Source organism: Hemitrygon akajei, chromosome 5 (genome assembly GCF_048418815.1).
Source record: "Hemitrygon akajei chromosome 5, sHemAka1.3, whole genome shotgun sequence".
NCBI lineage: Eukaryota > Metazoa > Chordata > Chondrichthyes > Myliobatiformes > Dasyatidae > Hemitrygon > Hemitrygon akajei.
In genome coordinates, this window is record NC_133128.1 from 191,534,662 (window position 1) to 191,551,215 (window position 16,554).

General features: G+C 43.4%; 1 protein-coding gene across 2 annotated transcripts in view; it reads right to left on the reverse strand.

Moving 5' to 3' along the window:
• Positions 1–14,935, reverse strand: part of insig2 (insulin induced gene 2) — a 35,813-nt gene extending 20,878 nt beyond the window's left edge. Inside the window, exons 1-4 of one of the 2 annotated variants that reach the window (XM_073047575.1) lie at positions 14,749–14,935; positions 2,635–2,965; positions 554–678; positions 113–279 (exon numbers count right to left, since the gene is read on the reverse strand). In XM_073047575.1, the coding sequence (XP_072903676.1) occupies positions 113–279; positions 554–678; positions 2,635–2,884 (542 nt within the window). In that variant the 5' untranslated portion in view covers positions 2,885–2,965; positions 14,749–14,935. The remainder of the gene's footprint in view (positions 1–112; positions 280–553; positions 679–2,634; positions 2,966–14,748) is intronic. The other variant, XM_073047576.1, reaches the window with a different exon arrangement.
• Between the last annotated feature and the right edge of the window lie 1,619 nt (positions 14,936–16,554).

Here is a 16,554-nt window from a genome sequence, read left to right on the forward strand (position 1 = left end):
CATACAATTCAGTTTTGTACAAAAAGCTAAAGACAAAAAATCAATTTACTTCCACAGAAAAATCATACTGGCACAGACATTTCAATAGGTAAACCTTCTGTTTTATACTTACTGGTAAACGCCATTGTAGACTAAAAGCTGAGTGACTAGTGTTGCAAGAAAGGCAATTCCTATTCCAAGTCCTAAGCCACTTCGAGATCTGTCAAATGTCCACCACAATCCAATGGAAAGTGCTGCTAATGTAAGGGAGAGCTGCATATTGTTGGCAAAGTCAACTTTCTATAATAAATAGGTTAAGGCTTGAAACAGAGAATTCAACAATATTTAGATTAAATAGATATCTAAAATGTTAAGAAGTTAATAAATAAATGTAAAATAAATCCCAATAAAAACCTCTTCAAATAAACTTTCTTAGCAGATACTTTTAACAGTAGGAACAACTATGTTCAAAATTAATCACTGAAACAATGTGATATGATATAAAGCTCCTACATTTGATTCATGTATACAGTCAAAATATTTTTTTTTAAATCAAAGGATAAACAAAGGATACAGCACTAGCATGGTTTATCCCAACAAAAACTGCCACACAACGCATTACGCTGGACCATTCTCTCTTGAATTTGTGTGGTTCTCCCAAATGGCTGTCAATGCAAGGATAAAGCAAACCAATCACAGCTAGAACAAAAAGAAAAAGGAATTGATTTGTGCACCCAAAAATACCATACTTTTACATAACTGTTTTTATGCTGTTATTTAAAGGTTCTTCCTGCTGTTATCTACGAACTTGCATGGAACAGTTATTACCCATCTGCCTCCTGAACTGGCAAGGATAACTCCACTCACAACTTTGAATTGATTCCAGAACCTAGAATGACTTTCCAGGATTCCACAACTCATGTTCTCAGTTATTTATTCATGTTTTAATTTGCAAAATTTGTCTTTTGCACATAGGTTGTTTGTCAATCTTTAAGTATAGTTCATAAATTCTACTGAATTTCTTTATTTTCCTGTAAATACTTGCAAGAAAGCAAACCTCACGGTAGTTCACAGCAACATACATTGATAATAAATTTATGCTAACTCTGAACTGAGAGCATGGATCAATACACGGAATTATGACATTACCGCCATTACCAAGACTTAGCTGTCACAAGGACAGAATTGGGAGCTTGATGTTCTGACATTTAGATATTTACAAGACACTGGAATGGCACTGCTAATCATACATACTATGACAGCTGCAGATTGTGGTGGGATTTTCTGGGAGTTCTGCTTTTTGTGAATTTTATAAATAACAGATGAGGAAGTGAAAGGGAGGGTTATCAAGTTTGCAGATGGCACAAAGGTTGATGGTACTGTGGCTAGTGCAGAAGCTTTCAGCACAGCATTACAATGGGATAGATAGGATGCAGAGCTGGGCTGAGAGGCAGCAGATGGAATTCAATCTGGAAAAGTCTGAAGAGATAGTTTTGGGAAGATCGAACTTAAAAGCAAAGTGCAAGTTAGTGGCAGGGTTTTTAGGAGTGTGGAGGAACAGAGCAATGTCGGCGTCCAAATACATAGATTCTTCAAAGTTATTATGCAAGTTGAAAGGATAATTAGGAAGGTGTCTGGTGTGTTGGCCTTCATTAATCAAAGTATAGGGTTCATTAATCAGCAAGGTAATGTAGTAGCTCCATAAAATTCTGCTTAGAGCACACTTGGAGTATCATGTTCATATTTAGTCACCTTATAGGAAGGATGTGGAAAGTTTAAAGATGCTTTAGAAATTTACCAGGATGCTGTCAGGACTAGAGAACATGTTTTTTTGAGTAAAGGTTGAACAAATCCATGCTGTTTCCTTTGGAGCAAAACAGAATGAGGGGTGACTTTATAGAGACGTATCATATTATGAGAGGCATAGATAGTGACAGCCGATACCAGCAATGGCCAATATCAGAGAACATTCATTTGAGAGGAGGAAAGCTTAGGGTACATGTCAGAGGTAGGTTTCTACACCGCAGTAGGTGCCAGGAATGCACTGCCAGGGTGACAGTGGATACATTACAGACATTTGAGAGATTTAAAAGACACATGGATCTAAAGAAAATGGAGGATTATGGGCAGTGTAGGAGGGAAGGGTTAGTTTGATAGTGGGCAGAAGGGCCCATATCGTGCTGGAACAAACCAACTAGAACCACTGTTATAGTAGGGATGTTAACTGGTCACACCTTTAACAATATCCATTTTCCCAGCCACTTCTGGATATCATGTGGAATGAATTAATTGAGTGGAGACTTCAATTTTTTCAGTCACATGGAGCTATGTCATTGGTATAAACCACTCCAACACCCCAGAGTAAGGGTTCCCAATTTTTTTGGAGCCCGAGCATTAACCGAGGGGTCCGTGGACCCCAGGTTGGCAGCCTCTGCCCTAGAATAACACAAGTATGAAAATCCTGTCCTCATACAATGAGAAGTAGAATAATTTCAATCAGGAAGCTAATATTAACAGTTTATTTTGTACTTACAAGATTTATCAGTAAGAATGAGAGAAAATTAGCTTGTCCAAGTGAAACTGATTTGCTCAAATTATCTTTATTTGCACCACCACACAAGTATTTCATAAACAAAGAAACCCATGATGACTTACCAGATGCTGTGCCACAACATGGTGGAACCCACCACGCTGATGAGAAGATGCTGGCAATCACATCAGGAGGAAAGAGAGTAACGTTTCTTTGAATCTGCAGTAAGTTCAATACAAGTGCTAAGAACACACCAATGGAAAATAGAACCACTCCCCGAATGAGCAAGTTCATGTTCTGGTTTGTGATGACAGAGAGATAAAGGCTATGTCCAATCTGCACAGTTGAGGTTTTGTTTCGTTCCTCGTCTGCCATTTATGCAAATGAATTTTGAATTCTGCCGCCTCAAAGATGTGGCTATAGTATGTCCTCTTCACTCGACATTGTGCGTGCAACCTATCGGGTATTGAAATACATACATTACACATTTGTTACAACAATCAATCTACAAAAACTTGCATAACAGTTGTTACTACATAACCCCTTTACAAACTTCAATTCAAAAAATACAGACCGACTGCTACGGAATAAACAAGAGCGTTAACATTTCAGAGTGAAAATCTTTAATCAGGATGAGGAAAGAGATAAAATAGGTTAGTTTTAACTAACCTAGAGAGGGTATGGGTAAGGTGACTAGGACAAAGGGATTTATTTATTGAGATACAGCACAGAGCCCCGCTGATCCTTTGAGCCATGCTGCCCAGCAATCCCCCATTAACCCAGCCCGAACAAGGGACAATTACAATGATCAACTAACCTACCAACCGGTATATCTTTGGACAGTGGCAGGAAACCCACATGGTCAGGAAGTGAATGTAAAAACTCCTTGCAGACAGCAGCAGGAATTGAACCCGAGTCACTGGTACAGCAAAGCATTGTGAAAACCACTAAACTATCAATAATTTCAAACTTCTGACTGGACCGGCAGCAGTGTTACAGCAATAACAGTTGATGAAGCCACCCTACTGACAGATTCATGTAGGCAATTAAGAGAAACAAAAGAAAGTGACATGCAAAAAAAGGAAATGCAGGTTGAAACCATAGCAACATCCAGTAGTGAGTGCCTATGGAGAATGAGGAATTTGATCAATTCTGTGGCAATATTACAGATGAATTGGGCTATTCTGATCTAAACAGGAAGAAATTGTTTCATTTGGTATTGATCCTGACCACCGAACCTGCCCATGTGGAGGAAGTGCAGGTGAATTGTTACTTCATTCGAAAGATTTGTTTGGGACCCTGGAAGATGTGAAAGATTTGTTTGGAACCTGAAAAGGAGAGAGGTCTTTGGAGATAGAGGAACATTTATCAAAAATAGATATGGTGGATCACTGCCTAGAGAACAAAATGTTTATGGCTAGAATAAATTTTAATTCTAATTTATCTTTTGAATTTATTTGTCTTTTCATCCAAATGTAATAAACCATCAGAGAAAATGTTTTTTTTTGCCCTTTGTGTACCGCATTATGGAAATCACTAGCAAGAACATGAACAATCCTCAATAAAGTGGTCAGAGCTAAAAATAGCACCAGAGAGTGACTTCTCCCAGCTCCTCAGTGAAAGAGTTAAATTCTTCCTATTCTAATATCTCCATTTTCCTTTTCAGGGTGGCTGGGGTCCTACAGCAGCACTCAAAAATTGTGGTTCTGCATGACATGTTTCTGTTCTTGGAGCTCACCAATCAGCTGTGTTTCAGTTTCCCAGGTTTGGCCTTAAGTCAGGTGACCTTGGGGTCTGTGCGGCCCTGGGGACATGAATTCTCGCTGGTGTCACGTACTGTAGCTTAGCAGCAGGTGGAACATCGAAGACAGCGAGAGTGGCTGTCAAAGGGCTCCGCACTCGGTAAATCAATTTGCTGATTCTCGAGTCGAGGAACTCAAAATAAAAAAAAGCAACACTACAGACCGACAATAACATTAAAATAGCGACTGTTGTCACTCCTGTCACTATGGAAGGAGTAATATCTATTTCTCTTTTGTTAGTGAGAAAGAGAGAACACCTGTGGGATGTGGAAAAGTTGGAGTGAACAGTTAGTTGTTGATGGACTGTAGACCATGGCCTCTGTTTGGGGCTTTGCTGTTGCTTGCATGGTGGGTGTGGGAATGCTGATGCTTTCTGTTGCAATAATTGGGTTGAAGCTGCTTGTGCGTGGGGAAGGGGCAGGGAGCTTTGGGATCCTTATGTTTTTTTCTGTTATTCATTTTTTTGAGTTTTTTTCTGTCTGCAGAGAGTAAGAATTTCAGGTTGTATATTGCATACACTTTGATATTAAATGGAACTATTAAAATCCTGTAAAATGTTATTAATGTTATTTAATATGGGGACTTATTTAACTGGTATATAACTGGTTTCATCTAACTGGTTTGTGTGGAAAGAAACAAAAAGAAATTTTTAAGACCATCAAAAGTTCCCAGTGGATGGGATTTATGTTGGTGACTTTGAAAGACCTATCTTTTATAAAGGATACAAATATTTGTGATTACAAACTGTGGGAATAATTAATGTATTAATCATATGATGTTTTGCAATTATATTGAGGACATGAGTTGAGAGTTAGGGGGCAAAAGTTTAAGGGTAACACGAGGGGGAATTTCTTTACTCAGAGAGTGGTAGCTGTGTGGAACGAGCTTCTAGTAGTAGTGGTAGAGGCAGGTTCGGTATTGTCATTTAAAGTAAAATTGGATAGGTATATGGACAGGAAAGGAATGGAGGGTTATGGGCTGAGTGTGGGCCAGTGGGACTAGGTGAGTGTAAGCGTTTGGCACTGACTAAAAGGGCCGAGATGCCCTGTTTCCATACTGTAATTGTTATATGGTTATATATTTCTTATTGTAACATCCTTTACATTTATACCAAGCAAATCCAACATAATCTCAATACTTACTTCAACTAACTACACTGACAAGCCATTTGCAGTTTCAAGGAGAATTTTAAGGGAATCAGATTTAATATCATTGTCATTTGTTGTTTTGTGGTGTTACGATACGTCTCCGGCAACAATGAATATAGAATTGAGTCAGGTTTTTGTTATAAACAAATAAACAATTTATTAAACTCTGCTCAACCAAAAAAAAAGTAAACAAACAACTAACTTAACCAGAAGTTAACTGCTATACAGCAACTCCAACAGTTCTTAAAGTGGTAAATGCGAACACAGACTTAAAATGGTAAATACCAAAGTCCAAGTGATTTATACAATTAGGAGACTTTCCTGAGGTAACAAATTCCTCGACAATGTGATGTTACTGCTGATCCCAGCCAAAATATGCCTTGCCTGAAGGATTCATGATGAAGGAAATAAAAACGGCTTAAAGAAATGGACCTTTTCCTTGGCGAATGACTACTTCACAACCCTTTCTGCTCTTACAGGCAGGGGTTATCTCAGATGCAGGTCACTACTTCCTTGAACCAAGATCTAATAAGGTCGATCCTGTATTAAACCTCCAAACTTTACTCGATCCTTCGGGTTCCCATATTTCAGTAACACCTTCACTCTCCCATACTTAGACTTTAAAATTAATCAAAGATACATCAAACAAAACTGGCAGCGATTTGGCAAAACTGCCGGCACGACGATTCTTAAAGTAGAAAGTAAAACTCCACTTTAAAACAAAACTGCGTCATGAGACCAAATACGCAGCATAACGGAGTAACTAACGAATTGAAAGACTTCTCAACAAAAAAAACTGCTGCGTCACAGCAGGCTTTCCCATTCTATATCTGTTGAGAACAGGTAATCACGTGACCTCACAATGGCGAGAAATTACATCACCCCACCATCACAAGACCATTACATCATGCTCATAATAATCACAAAATACCCACAAGGTATGTAACAGTACAATGAATACATAATGAGACAAGTTACAACATAGATAAAGATCAAATTTTAAAAATTGTGCAACAAGAGCAAAAAAATGGTGAGTTAGTCTACATAGGTTCACTGTCCACTTCGAAATTTGATGGTGAAAGGGAAGAAGCTGTTCCTGAAACACTGAGTGTGCCCTTTCAGGTTCCTATACATCCTCCTTGATGGAAACAATGAGAAGAGGGCATGTCCTGGATGTTGGGGGTTCTTAATAATGGATGCCACCTTTGAGGGATTGCCCTTTGAAGGTGTCCATGATAGTGGGGAGGCTAGGGCCTATGATGGAACAGGCTGCATTTGCAGCTTTTTCCAATCCTTTGAAGTGGCCCTTCCGTACCAGATGGTGATACAACCAGTTAGAATAATCTCCATGATACAACTGCAGAAATTTTCAAGAGTTGCTCATGACATAGCAAAACTCCTCAAACTCCAAATGATAATTGTATTAATATGTTGGGTCCAGGATAGATTCTCAGAGATGTCAACACCCAGGAATTGAAACTGCTCACCCTTTCCACTGCAGATCCCTCGATGACTGGTGTGCGTTCCCTTGACCTCCTCTTCGAGGGAGGAGCAAAGGCCCAGGTATTAAAGCCTGCTGATTAATACCGAGGGTAAACAGCAGCCTGACATAGGTATTGCTATAGTCCAGGTGATCCAAGGCCAAGTGAAAAGCTAGTAAGATTGGATCTGCTGTAGATCTATTGAGGTGATTAACAAATTGCAGTGGGTCAAAATCCTTACTTTGGCAGGAGTTGATTCTGGCCAAGACCAACCTCTCAAAGCACTTCATCCCAGTAGGTGTACGTGCAACTGGGTGATATTCATTGAGGCAGCTCACCCTGTTCTTCTAGGGCACTCGTATGATCATCACCCTTTTGAAGCAGGTGGGAACCTCTGACCGCAGCAGCGGGAGACTGAAGATGTGCTTGAATATTCCCGACAGTTGCAAGCCACAGGGTTTCAGTGCCTGACCGGGTACACTAGTGGTCGCCAACCCGTTGATCGCGATCGACTGGTCGATCTTTGAGACTTTCCCAGTAGATCCCAAAAAAATTGAAAAATAAATACACAAATACTGTTGAGAGATTGTTTTCAGGTTGCGGGGTTTTAGTTCCGTTCTTTCTGCCCAGTGCGCATGCGTGTAACTCCCCCGCACTACACAGTGTACTTCAGTGGTCCCCAACCACTGGGCCATGAGGAAAGGATATGAGTCAGTTGCAACTTTCCTCATTCCCTGTCACGGCCACTGTTGAACTTGAACGCATGCAAGGTCATCAGTTGCCTAAACGCAGTGATACCCTCGCGCGGCTGGCAGGAAGTGCCGCTGCTACTGGCCTGGAGCGCGGACAGATGGACGCCGCCTCTGAACCTGTTTAGCACACTGAATGTTCGTGGGGAACCCAGTACTAAAATATTGGCAGATGACCTTATCCAGGCTCATGGTTCCGTAAGTAGCAGAGCAGCTACCGCGCTGCGATCTACTGGAAAAAACTTTTGTCGGCCGATAGATCCTGCAAGGGGGGCGAGTGTGGGCCTCTCGCTCTCCTCGCTCAGTCGGTCGCTCTCTCCGGACTGCGACCGCCGCTGCCCTGGTACGGGGACCTCCGGCCCTGACCCTGTCCTCTCACCCCACCCACGACCAGCCACACCTGGCCAGGGCGTCTGGCGGCAGGCGGGCAGAGGCTGGAGTTCAGGCCGGGAGGCTGTCTAATGAGGCAATGAAGCCCTCAAAACCGGTTCAGCACCCTGAGTCCAAGCACCCTGCACTTAAAGACGAACCCCGCTGAGCTTTTTCAGCGGAAAAAACGTGAGCAGTGCGGGACAGCAGCTAAGTGCCGAGAGCCACAAAAACTAAATTGCAGAATAGACTGGACATAAGGAACCTGCTTTGAGTATCACTGTATTCCTGTTGTGTTTAACATTCCCCCGCCCTCCGGTCCGCAAGAATATTGTCAATATTAAACTGGTCCGCGGTGCAAAAAAGGGTGGGTACCCTTGGTGTTTATACATTATTTCTACTTCCGGGTTGCAGGGTTTTACTTCCAGTCTTTTCTGCCTCAGTGCACAGGTATGTAACTAATCGATCTGGGGTCGATCTGGCCTTTCACTAAGGCCGAGGTAGGGGATCTTGAGCTTAAAAAGGTTGGTGACCACTAGGGTACACTATCAGGGCTGAGGCTTTACAAAGGTTCACCCTCCCTGACGCTGGCCTTCGAGACAGAGATCACAGCATAGCGTTACCAGTTGCTACAGGGATTTGCACAGGTATAGTTTTAATCTCTCTTTCAAAGCTACATTAAAGGTATGAGCTCACCTGGGAGCAAAGCAACACAGCCATTCATGTTAGGTTTTGCCTTGAAGAAAGTAATGGCCTGCAAACCCTGCCAAGTCTGATATGCATCTGATTCTGTTTTCAACTTCAATTGGAATTGCCTTTTAGCTCTTAATATAGCCTTCCATAGGCCATCCTGGACTTTTTGGATAGATCTGGATCTCTGGTCTTGAATGCTACAGATCTAGTCCTCAGCAGACTATAAGTTTCCTGGTTCATCCACGGTTTTTGGTCTGGGTATGTTCCCGAAAGCATTCTCATCCACACAGGTCTTGAAGACAACTCTGGTGTATTAATACAGATCCAAAGATGAATCCCTGAATACTGTCCAGTCCAGCAACTCAAAGCAGTAGTGCTTACAAGACTCTGCCTCCCTTCACCATACCTTTGCAATCCTCTCCACTGGTCCTCTGCCTGTATGCCGGGAGTAGAAGTGATCAGACTTTCCAAGGTGCGGTTGTGGTAAGTCTTCTTGATGATGGTATAATGGTGATCAAGTGTGTTGGCTCCTCTAGTTCTGTTGGTGATAGTTGTTCAGAGACCTCTTTAAGTTGGCCTAGTTGTAATCCCCCACGTTGATAGAGAAGGTATCTGGCTGCTGATCACATCGTTCAGCTGCTCTAGTGCCTGCCTGACATTCACCTGAGATGGAACGTACACAGCTACCAGGGTGATGGCAGAAAACTCCCCTGGCAGATAAAATGGATGACTCTTACCACTAGATGTTCCAGGTCAGGTGAACAAGAGTGAGACAGAACCATCACATCTGTGTATCATGATGAGTTAATTATGAAGCATATTCCAGTCCTCTACCTTTAAAAAACTGAGCTGACCTGTCTTTGTAGAGAATGAAGCACCGTGTCCGAAATAGCGACAGAGAGTCATGTTTCCCTGAAGCAACGTTGACAGCAGTCCTTGATGTTCTTCTGGTACTGCAGTCTTACTCTGAGGTCTTTAATTTTATTTTTCCGAGGTCGTACACTCACCAGCAGGATTCCAGAGTGCAAGGGTAAGGGGGGCCAGTGGCTTCTGTGTTTCAATCCTACCCGTAGACCAGTGCACCTACCTAGCTTCCATTTTCTTAAAGGGAAACTGCACTCACGGCCCAAGTCTGCCATCTGGGGTTTGTCGAGATTGTTTAAGCATCATAAAACAACGCTGACACGAGTGAATCTGTAGATGCTGGAAATAAATAAAAAACACAAAATACTGGCAGAACTCAGCAGGCCAGACAGCATCTATGGGAGGAGGTAGTGACGACGTTTCGGGCCGAAACCCTTCATCAGGAGTGAAGTAACATGTTAGTACTGTTGGGGTTAATTCGAGACTGCCATTACAGGTCAGGAGTGGCTCACGTAACACACATAATGTTAGGAGGCCGGGATGCGAGGGAGGGGGGAGCGAAACTGGGGACCCCGCTACACCAAAACTACTAGTGTCACGCGATTCAGTAAACAAAAGAAACAGGTAACTCGTGAGCATATGGCTGCGGGCCAATAAGATGGACACAAGTGCCCGATATTACCTAATATGTAGCGGGGGGTGTGCTGGGGGGAAAAGGGGTATAAATAAGAGCAGATTGTAAGGGGAAAACAGAACGCCTTCTCCAGCGACTCCGTGGATTCGCTGTGCCAGTTGCGATTCTGCCAATAAAGCCACGTTTTGCTATATTCCGGTGTTGGTTGTCTCTCTTCCTAAACGAACACAGGGCAGAATTTCAAGCCCAACATTTGGTGACCCCGACGTGGGGAGGGAGAGACAACACAGGCTGGCGGGTCCGACGGCAGACAACTTGCGGCCGCAAGCTCGACTAAGGTCAGGAAGTGCCTGTTATATCAAAGACTTCCACTAGATAGTTAAATCACTGAGTTAGATCTTGTCTGCTGACGGATCCTCACCAACCCCAAATTACCCTGGGAGAGATCATTCCCGGTGCAGAATCGTGACTGGTAAGTACTAACTCTTATCTGTTTTTAGGAAGATTCTCCGCCCGTGGAAAAGTCTTCTGAGTGAGGGTACCCGCCGCCCACGATGGGCATAAAAGTCTCAGGAGTGAGGAGAAAAGTGTTGCGGACACCGTAGTACACAGGGATAATGACGGCGCCTACCTTAGACTGGTTGTTAAGAGGAGAAATCTCCCACGCGAAGGTCAGGTTTTGAAAGGCGACCGTCCCACATTTGATCCTCTCTGTGTACTAGGGAGCCATGGAGCACTTCAATTTCGAGTTACCGAAAACTCAGACATTTGTGTGTTGAGTAACAGAGTATATATGAGTTTTTAGAAATATGGTAAAATTGATAACTCTGCGAGTTCAATAATCTAACAGTGAGCAGCCGCAGGGGTCGGACACCATCAAGGTAGGAGTGGAAGTGTTCCTCCGAGGCCCGGGGAAGCTCACCTGGAACGGAAAACGGTGGCATGGTCCATACCCTGTCGCCGAGGTCTCCAACAGGGCATTAAAAGGTAAGAAGGGAGGGGGACAATAACTGGCATCATTTTCTACTGGCTAAATAAGACCTCTGGCAAGTGGGGAGCGTTTCTGGGACAGTCGGCTCTAGGACTGTCTACTTAAATTGCTATCTTTATCACGTGTGGTTGTTGTTGCATACCCTGTATTAGGACCCTAGTCATCCGGACTATAGATCGAGCCTTGACTGGAAAGAATGGACCTCTACCGGCGTACCAGGCACCCTTGTTCCCGGTGGAAGGGGAGGACACGGCCCTCCCGGAAAGCGGACGCGCTATGGGAGGACACGGACTGAAATGGACCATGGCAAGGGGGGGGATTGTGAATCTGTTCTTGATTAAGTTTTCTGAAATGTTGCATGCTACTTGTAAAAATTGCGGATGTTTAGGGAATCCCTACCCATATTTTGTGACCCTAGGTCGGACAAATCAGGATAAGCAAATAGGGAGGACACGCCAAAGAGTGCCGGGGGACGCTCACCTCTCTGCCTGATCCCGGCAGCCGCGGAAAAGATTGTAAGGGATGTGGGGATGTGGCCTCTGGGAGGCCAAGGGAGGGAGTGTTGGAGTTAATTCGAGACTGCCATTACAGGTCAGGAGTGGCTCACGTAACACACATAATGTTAGGAGGCCGGGATGCGAGGGAGGGGGGAGCGAAACTGGGGACCCCGCTACACCAAAACTACTAGTGTCACGCGATTCAGTAAACAAAAGAAACAGGTAACTCGTGAGCATATGGCTGCGGGCCAATAAGATGGACACAAGTGCCCGATATTACCTAATATGTAGCGGGGGGTGTGCTGGGGGGAAAAGGGGTATAAATAAGAGCAGATTGTAAGGGGAAAACAGAACGCCTTCTCCAGCGACTCCGTGGATTCGCTGTGCCAGTTGCGATTCTGCCAATAAAGCCACGTTTTGCTATATTCCGGTGTTGGTTGTCTCTCTTCCTAAACGAACACAGGGCAGAATTTCAAGCCCAACAGTACCCATGGCTGTAACTGTGCATTTGAGCTGTAGTAACCCTAAACAGAAATACTTGGGTGATTCCCATCTGAACTGTGTGCAAAGAGTTGCCTCTTATTGGTGCCAACTTGCAATGAATAATCTTGGAAATCTTTTACTGCAAATATTTTGTCAGCTACCGAAAACAAAAAGAATAAGCTTAAATTTCATTTTACAATCTTATATTTTCTCTTTAATGCAATTAATTCAGCACCACCTCAACAAACTACACATTAAAGCCTCCACCAAACCTCCATTACCATTTTAGAATGACAAACATTTACTCTATAGTTCCCAAAAAAACAAATCAGAATTTAAAAATGTCATATTTTAAAAATCCTAATTATCAGAACTTGGGAAATTTGATGACAAATAATGCAGATCACTAAAATATAATTAAGAGGCAATGCTAAAAACGTTCTGCAAGCTGATGTGACAACTTGAATACCCCTCACCAGGATAAAAGTAATATTTCTCATAGGGTTGTCAATTGGTAAAAAGCTATGGAAGTCAGCTGGTTAAGAGACAGTTACAAAAAGAAAAACAATGAACAAAAGCTATGAAATGAAAGCAGTAAAATAAAAGAAATATGAAATATTGGTAAAAGCAGTGTTGTAATACACGACCAGCAGGTCAGTTTGTGCTAATGGAGTGAGGAAAAAAAATGAACCAAAAAAAAAGTTTTGAGAGGTAGAAGATAAAGTCAGATGCATCTATTTTAGAGTGGAGTAAAGGGAATTACAGAGGAGCTGTCCAAAGTTGATTGGAAGGGGGCACTTGCAGGAATGACAGCAGAACAGCAATGGCTGGAGTTTCCGGGTGCAATCTGGAAGGCGCAGAATAAGATACTTCCTAAAGATGAAGTAGTATTCTAAAGGGAGGATGAGGCAAACATGGCCGACAAAGAAAGTCAAAAATAGCATTAAAGCAAAAGAGAGGGCATATAACATAGCAAAAATTATTGGGAAGTTCTCAAAATTCAATAGAACGACACACACAAAATGTTGGAGGAACTCAGCAGGCCAGGTGGCATCTATGGAAAAAAGTACAGCCGAAGCTTCGGGACAAATCCCTTCAGCAGGACTTTGGCCCGCTGAGTTCCAACAGCACTTTGTGTTTGTTGCCCGGATTTCCAGCATCTGCAAATTTTCTCGTTTGTGGTTTGAAAATCCAACAGAAGGCATCTAGAAGAGCTATAAGGAGAGAAAAGATGAAACTAAAAGGAAGCTACCAAATATTATAAAAGAGGATACCAAAAGATTTTCCCCCCCACAAGTAGATAAGAGTAAAAACAAGATGAGTGAATATCGACTCCTTGAAAATGACACTGAAGTAGTAGTAACGGGGACAAATAAATGGGGGAGGAACTTAATAAGTATTCTGCATCAGTCCTCACTATGCAAAACATTAACAGTACACTAGAAATTTGAGTGTCAGGGGGCAGAAGTGCACTATTTTTAAATATATTCTTATTGTAATTTATTGTAAGCTGTATGTATTGCACTGTACTGCTGCTACAATCCAAATTTCAGGACATGCCAGTGATAATAAACCGGATTCCGATTTTTAATATTACTGAAAGCAACCTGGCTGTTTTTATAGCCAATATGCAAATGTAACTGCATAACTTTACTTTAATATTTAGACAAAATGATCCAAGAAAACTGTCATTAACAACACCTTAAAATCCACTCAAAGAAGCTGGCCTGCCTTAATATTTTAATTTGAGACAAGATACAGCACATCTTAGCTACCGTAATGAGTTTTAGGTTAGGTTATGAGGATTTAGGTTATAAATTATTTATTGATCTGATTTCCAACATTCAGCTGTTTACCTCACTTTTGTTTTTGCACTACTTATATTATTTTATATTTACTGTAACTCGCGTTTTCTCTATTATGTATTACATTGTACTACTGCCGCAAAGACAGCAAATTTCACAACATATGGCAGTGATATTAAACCTGCATCTGCTATCTCGAAATTTATTCAAACCCTATCACTCATCTTCTGTGTACGTCATTCTCTGCTAAGCCAAGGTGTACTCCAAGAGGGAAGACATAAATGTTTAAGGGAGACATTACTGTCATCAGAGACGCTGCTCTGTTGACATTACTCTCGCAAGTTTGTTGTTGCGAATAAAAGACTACTCTCGCAATATCAAACTGCCCGCAAATTCAGCTGCAATGTGTTCCAAGCTGCATGATATTTGCCGGTGGCACAAGTAACTGGAATGATGAAATAACATCGTGTAGTCAGGCAGGTGAAACAAGATTGTTGATGTGTTGCCGCAGCTGAAGATCAGCCCACCTTCAGCTTATCCGTACATAACCGCGCCATCACGGAAAACCACTGTGAACCGACCACCGGGACTACTGCGGCGTTAGCAGTAAGCCTAATAATTAAGCAGAAAGGGGGTTTCCTTTATGGGAGAAACCCGGAATCTCCGTCTGATGCCAGCAGATGCCTAGGCCGCACGCAGCCGGCTGCCCCGAACAGCTCTTACCTAAAACCAGCGCCGAGCTTGCTGCCGAACATCCACCGGCACAGACATTACCTTCACGGGTTGTCGCACACACTGACCGGGATACCGCCGCCGCTACTGCTCCCCGATCCGACTCCCATCACCGGCGAGCTCCCACCTACAGGCCGGGCAGGCTGCGTGCGCGCCACCTGCACTCCCACGTACAGGACGGGCAGCCTGCGTGCGCGCCACCTGCACTCCCACCTACAGGCCGGGCAGGCTGCGTGCGCGCCACCTGCACTCCCACCTACAGGACGGGCAGCCTGCGTGCGCGCCACCTGCACTCCCACCTACAGGCCGGGCAGGCTGCGTGCGCGCCACCTGCACTCCCACGTACAAGACGGGCAGCCTGCTCGCGCAAACCCACGTACAGGACGGACAGGCTACGTGCGCGCCGCGCGCAAGTACATGGGGAAGGGAGCTCAACTGCGTGTGTGCGTTTGGGGGTGGGGAGAGGAAGTATACGCATGCGCACCCCTGCAAAAAATAACGGATTGAAGCCGCAGGGCAAGCGGATATAAAAAGCTCAAACAATGCGTGCGCGTCGCTGCGGTATGCATTCTTCCTGGTTATCGGAACAGGATAAACTGGGGGACGGGGACACACACATTCTCCCGTCCAAAACTGCTGGCACCTGGGAGATTACGCATGCACGGATTTGAGAGTGTATTCGTGTCCCCAGTAAATATGTAGTCTTATATTCCCAACATTAATAGGCATAGATAGACAGCCAGAGACTCTCATTCTCTTAAGCTTGGACATTCTTACTTATCAGCAATCTATCAACCTCTGCTTTAAATATAACCAGACTTGTCCCATATAGCATCTGTGGCAATGAATTCCACAAATCCATTACCCCGTGGCTAAATAAATCCCTCCACATTGTTGCTCTATAGAAATATCCTTGCATTCTGAGATTGTGCCCTCGGGTCCCAGGTTTTCCACTACTGGAAACATCCTCTTCGTATCCACCCTGTCTGGGAATTTCATATTCAGTATGTTTAAAAGAGATTCCGCCATCCTAAATTCCAGTGAGTACAGGCCCAGAGCCATCAAATACTCCACACACGTTAACCCTTTCCTTTCCAGCATCACTCTAAGAATCTCTTCTGGCACAGCCTTTCATAGACACTGGGCCCAAAACTGCTCACAATACTCCAAGTGAGGCCCTACCAGTGCCTTATAAAGCTTCAGCATTACATCCTTGCTTTTGTATTCTGGTCCTCTCGAAATGAATGCTAACATTGCATTTGCCTTCCTCACCACAGACTCAACCTGCAAATTGACCTTTAGGGAGTACTGCACAAGGACTTCCAAGTCCCCTTGCATGTCCAATTTCTGGATCTGCTCTGGATTTAAAAAGTAGTCTATGTCTTTATTACTTCTACCAAGTTGCATGACCATACACTTTCCTACATGGAAATTAATAGTCATAGGATTTTTCAGTACGGCAACAGGCCCTTCTGTCCGACTCATCTGTGCTGACCAAGACAGCCATCCAAGATGGCTGGATCCATTTGGTTGGATTTGATCCACATCTCTATAAACCTGGTGTTCCCAACCTGGTGTGCTAATGGTATCGGTCCATGGCATAAAAACTGTTGGAAACCCGTGCTCTATGTCTTTCTTATCTAATCACCTGTCCGATGATTATTTGAACATTGCGTCTGACTTTTACTATCTTCTCTGGAAGCTTGTTCCATATACCCAGCAACCTCTACACAAAATTTTTTCCCCTCAGACTCCCTTTAAATCTTTCTCCTTTCAACTTAAACCAGCGCCCTTCAA